Raw genomic sequence first — 6,127 nt, 5'->3', positions numbered from 1 at the left:
GCCCTGATGTGAAATTTCATACTACCTTCTAAAAGAGAATAGACCAGGAAGAACACGTAAGTGTCTCTTGGTCTTGACATTGTATAATAAGGATGGCGTGTTTTGTTTTCTACTCACACTTTATGAAATTGTGCCCTTTCACCTATCTCTATCCCTCTGGATCATGTTTTAGTTAGAATTGAAATGGAAGGATGTTTTCCTTCACGCACGCTCTTTAGGCATGCAAGTCGGTAAACAATAGTCAGTCTATTCCTCCATTATTTTGTGTCTTGATGTTTCCTAAATCACACACTGATGCCATAAAATAACGGGTTAAATGGGTTTTGTAGTGTTGGGAGTGGGGGGTGGGGTGGGGTGGGGTGTAGGTGTTTGGCAGAGTTGGTCATTGCAGGTGAGGGCTTAGGTGCTTTCAAAAAACTTTTACTTCTTCACTCTGTTGATAGTATATTTGGGGTTTGTATGCGTTCGCGTACGTTTGTGTGGATAGTTTATTTGGGGTTTGTATCATCTCCCTTCTGTGTTGATATTATATTTGGGGTTTGTTTTTTCCTCTTCCCTCTGTATGTGTGTGTGTGTGTGTATGTATATGTGTATGTGTGTGTGTGTGTGTGTGTGTGTGTGTGTCTGCGCGCGTACGTTGTGTGGGTGTGTGTATTGGTCTCTGTCCGTATAAAACTCACTTTATCCCTATCAGATACACTCTACCTACCTACCTGCAGTAGCGCGTATTCAGGTCAGCCACTTGCAACACTGTTGATATTTATCCCTAGTGTTCAGTACAGTGACGTCACTGACGCTGGAAATTTCGAGACTATAAATATCGACTTGGGGATTTCCACATTTTGTAGCTATACATATATACTAGAATTCATAAACAGGAACGTCACTCAAGCTGAGGCTATAAAAAGATAGTGGGATTTTCCAAAGGAAAAACCCACAAGTTGGAGCTATAAATAGATAGTGGGATTTCATAGGAATTTCAGCTGATTATAGATACATAGGTATTTATCGACGATCGTCACAAAATGGAGCGAAAAATTTGAAAAAGAAGAAGAAAATGAGAAGAGGAAGAAAGAAGAAGAGGAGGAAGAGAAGAAAGAAGAGGAGGAGAAAAAAAAGAAAAAAAAGAGTGTAGGTGAGAAAATAAGAAGTTGGTGGAGGAAAAGAAGAAATTAGAAGCAGAAGAAGAAAAGAAAACCCAAAGGCCCTTTTCAGGGCCCCCATATTTCTCGAAAAGAGTCTTTCCATTGCCTACCCCCTTTTTTAAAAAAATTTTTAAAAAAAATCCCATGTTCAATTTCCATTGACGCTATACAGTCCCACCCTGTTTAAATCCTTTGACGCTATACAGTCCCCTATTCCCATGTTCAATTCCCCTTGACGCTCAACAGTCTCACGATTTTTCTCCATGTTAATTTCCCTTGACGCTATATGTTCCCACGATTTTTCTCCATGTTAAATTTCCCTTGACGCTATATGTTCCCAGGGGTGTTTTTAATGCCAAGTCCCATTGACACTCTAGTATCCCCATTCACTACTGCCAATACACTATTTTCGAACATATTGTAATAACTTGCATTTAGGGAGTGAGGTATGCATGCATATATACGGTAAACACTATTTATACAAGCCGTCCAATTCGGTATAGATTTTTTTTTTAAATTATAAATCTGTGCATTAGCAGTGAATTGCTCAAATGAGTTGACATTACTATTATTTGGATCCTGTGTTTTGTTTACTTGTCGATTAATAGTTAGCTGGTATAGTCTACGTGTTTTTGTGATAGCGAAAATAGGGAGTATCATGCCGGCGGCTGGCATCCTTGATAATTCGATTAATGGCTATTTCTAGTTAACAGCTTAAGACTGTACACTACATACTCAATGCGTTTATAGTCCCTGGGGTTTCATTTGTATACGTCATTGCATTTAAGTTTGTTATTCCTCTTTGTTTATTTGGTACATATAACTGTTGACTACCCTTTCATGCGGTCTACCTCGGTAATATTGTAAGAGTGCATAACACGGTTTCCGAACCATTGCTACAGCGACAGACTAACACGGTATGTGCCGCGAAATACAAATCTGAATTTTTTTTTCTTTTTCTATTTTTACTTATGGCAATTCATTCGCAATGTAGCAATGTGTAAAATATCCAGCTGGTAATTTCCATAAATAATCACTGAAAATTTACTAAATATACACATTCAATACTAGCGCATGATGGTTTGAACATTCCAACAAGGATTGTGGGTTTTGTGGGCATTGTGGGTTTTGTGGGCATTGTCAGGAGTATACAAGGCTTTGTAGGCTGCTTGAGGGGGTTCAGTCAGCTTAGCAGCCATCAAACTAGGTACATCACAGTTATTGTGAGTTTTATTTTTATTTTTATTTTGTTTTGTTTAGTTTATTAGAGAATTATGTAACTTTAGGCAATATTTTGGACAGTAAATATTTTTATAAAGTTTATTTAAGTGCAAATCAATTTTTATTTAAGTTATTTTTTTATTATTTTTAATTCCTTTCTCTCTTCCAACTTATACACATTCTAGTCATTTCTAATTTATTTTACAAGCAACATAGATATTGTTTTATCATTTGTTATTTGAAATTCAGTTATATGGTCAAGTGAGTGTTGTCCTCACAGACCAGTACTTTTATTCATTTCTTTATTTTCTTTATTTAATTAGTTTTATGAAGCTAAAGACATACAGAAAAGTTCTGCTACACTACAAATATATAATTCCTTTTTTTTTTCTTAAATTATAGGTCCAACAAAGTTCTTAGGGAAATAAAATGTCTAAGTCATTGTGAGTGTTTTCCTCACCAACTTGACATTCTAACTTCAATTCAACAATACTTGATTATTCTAGCAATCTATAAAAAACAAGTTATTTGTCTATTTTATAATTTACTAGTTGTCTAAGTCATTGTGAGTGTTTTCCTCACCGACTTGACATTCTAAATTCAATTCAACAATACTTGATTATTCTAGCAATCTATAAAACATAAGTTATTTGTCTGTTTTATAATTTATTAGTTGTCTAAGTCACTGTGAGTGTTTTCCTCACCGACTTGACAGCCAATTTACTTCCATTTATACCAATTCACTTCAAATAAGTATTACGCTATAGTTGAGGTGTAAAGTCAAGCAAGTGTTTTCCTTGCAGACTTTCACATTTCACAATTACAATCAAATCAGTTTCTCTTCTGTAGTAACCTTTTTTGCAACTAAATCCACATATGGTAACCCTAATATAATCTTCACTCATCAGAAGAAATAATATAATGAACTAATAGCATAGTGCTAATGTGTATCCTGACCTTGCATGAAATTATCATATACCATACAGTACCATCAAACAATGATAATATTTTGGCTTAGGACAAAAACAACAAGACTGTCATGGTCATGAACTGGCTTTATTCGCTGTTTCTTAATAAATGAATCATCTTGTGTTACGGTTGAAAAGAAATCAAGAGTTCGAGTTTACTCCATTCTCCCCCTCCTTAGTCAGCTGATAAGAAGCATACTCATCCCTGGTGCGATACTCCAAGATAGTATTATCAGGACCTAGCTTGGCCGTTACAATATCATGAAGCATAAAAGGGACATTTCTTTGTGGAAAGTGTTATAAATACATCGTTCCAGCAGGCTGCGAAACTAAAATAAATTCTTTGACATCTTCAGGACGGTGTCTGCGAGAAAGCTAGGCTGTTTGCAAGAGATTTAAAGGGATAAAAAATGAGTTGACAAAACAAATATGAAAGCAAATTTTATTCCAACTTCTGCAGATTAAGAGTAAATTCCTAGACCCCATGATGATGAATCGAAACCACATCTTTGATGACTGCCTTCACTCACCTCAGCGACACTCTGCATGGCAGCCACCGCAGTAGTTAGGTCTGTAAAACGAACAAAGCATTATCTTTTGTTCAAACGTCATTATGACCAAACGAAGCAGAATACGCACGTCTAGACCACTAATGTTCAACAGATTTACTAAGAGATGGGTTATATCTGAATAATTTTGTTTGCTAAAAGTTCCTTGAAGTAGAGAGAAAACTATGAATTTCCACCTCTGCGACAGTCCACACTTGTACCTTTATTATCAAGCTCAGGCCTGGTATTGATCAAACAGAAGATGGAGTTTGTTTATCTGAAGCTTCAGTATATTCCAGTGTTATCCCTAGGAAATTTTCAATTTCATTGCGACATAGAATCTGGAAATTGCTCCGTGTTTTTCGTTTTGAGAAATGATCATCAACATCATCACCATCGACTTTCTTCAAGGCTATTCACACAGTGTCGAAATGCATTAAGATATAGAGAATTCATATTATATGCAATACAATAGATGAACCACACACAATAAGTATTATTACAGACTGGAGTCAACAATACAATGAACCACACAAAATCAGCAATATTACAGACTGGAGTCAATAAAACGCAATAATCACAAAATAAGTATTATTACAGACCGGAGTCAATAAAACGCAATAATCACAAAATAAGTATTATTACAGACCGGAGTCAATAAAACGCAATAATCACAAAATAAGTATTATTACAGACTGGAGTCAACAATACAATGAACCACACAAAATCAGTTAATATTACAGACTGGAGTCAATAAAACGCAATAATCACAAAATAAGTATTATTACAGACCGGAGTCAATAAAATACACCAGGTTCTTAATGAAGATATACAATCGCATTTTCGGCCAAGTATATTTGTTATTTGTTTAAAAGCAGCAAACGTGTACATGTTTTACTATCATTACGATATTCCAGTTTAAAACCCCAATAGTATTTCAAACAAACTCCGGTTAAATATATCAGTCTTGAGCAATGGGAGACTTGGGTGATTTTTAATATAGAGCACGTGATTCCACTATATTTGTTATAGAGTATGTGATTTCACTATATTCTTATGTTGTTTAGGCTCTATTAAACAGTAACAAAAGAGTGAAAAAATCTGACAAATTTAACAAATGTATTTCCCTGGAAAAATACGGCACAAATGAAAAATAAGAACTTATGGTTTTAATAATCAAATGCAAAAATAATCCAAGAATAATCCACTAATTACATTTTAAAAGTCCTAGTAATGAAATGTTCTAATTCAAGTTCCGAGTCCCGACGAAAAATCCAAAATGAAAGGCGATCACGTCTACTGTAGTCAGTATGGTGTGGAAGTGTTTGCAGCTCTTTGCCGATTCACAAACAATAATATTCCGGCGTTTGAATTTCTGAATAAATTTTAAGAAATGTCTTTGTTCAAGAATTCTGTATGAGCACTCAAAATATTTTCAGGAAGAAAGAATCTTATATAATCCAAATAATCTGAATAAAAATTAAAACAACTCCAAACTGGTCACAAACAAACGAATACCTTTACATGAAGTGTTTTAAGCCCAAACTGAAAAATCCCTCTAAACATCACTAATAAATCTAACTACTGCGCAATTTCGGAAAACCCAGAATTTCGAAATAGGGCTGTTTACAATCTAAAGTCACATGCTCCCAGTATGACCCTCATAAAAACCAATCGTTTTACTAGGAGAATAAAATAAAAATAGTTGTTTACTTGTCTCAGTGATTTCTGAATCAAGGTCGGGAACCAAGTCAAAAATAGAAACTGTTTCTATTAATAGGCATTTATGAAAAGATTCAGGTCAAACTTAATTTTCTGGAAAATATCAAATTTTTAGTAACAAAATTTCATTACATTAAATTGTAATGAAATTTTTAAAAAAAAGTAAAACTTAGACAATTAAATTAAATCAAATATACATAACATTTGATATAGATTATGTGATTCCCCTTCATTAGATATAGATTATGCGATTCCACTATATTTGATATAAAGTACGTGATTTCACTATGAACCTTCGAGTCTGGTGTAAATCTTCATGGTTTTTTTTTTCTTCGAATCATTAAAATGGAATAAGATTAAACACTTGTAAAAAGTAAACTTCCTTTATCTTTACGTTCAAATATTCTCAATTCTTTCCAAATGAAAACTACTAAGGAAATTTTGCTACATAGAGTTGAATTGTTTATTCCGTGAAGGAGTGTAGTGTAGTACAACATCACGAATCAAATGTGTTTCTAAACTA

General features: G+C 34.2%; 1 protein-coding gene across 1 annotated transcript in view; it reads right to left on the bottom strand.

Moving 5' to 3' along the window:
- Nucleotides 1–3,762: 3,762 nt before the first annotated feature.
- Nucleotides 3,763–6,127, bottom strand: part of LOC149794282 (kielin/chordin-like protein) — an 88,207-nt gene continuing 85,842 nt past the window's right edge. Inside the window, exon 20 of the mRNA XM_089969099.1 lies at nt 3,763–3,905. Coding sequence (XP_089825225.1) covers nt 3,866–3,905 — 40 coding nt within the window. The 3' untranslated portion in view covers nt 3,763–3,865. The remainder of the gene's footprint in view (nt 3,906–6,127) is intronic.

This window comes from Sinohyriopsis cumingii, chromosome 8 (assembly GCF_028554795.1).
Source record: "Sinohyriopsis cumingii isolate HCF-2022 chromosome 8, ASM2855479v2, whole genome shotgun sequence".
Classification (NCBI taxonomy): Eukaryota; Metazoa; Mollusca; class Bivalvia; order Unionida; family Unionidae; genus Sinohyriopsis; species Sinohyriopsis cumingii.
This window is presented reverse-complemented; position numbering and strand designations above follow the sequence as displayed.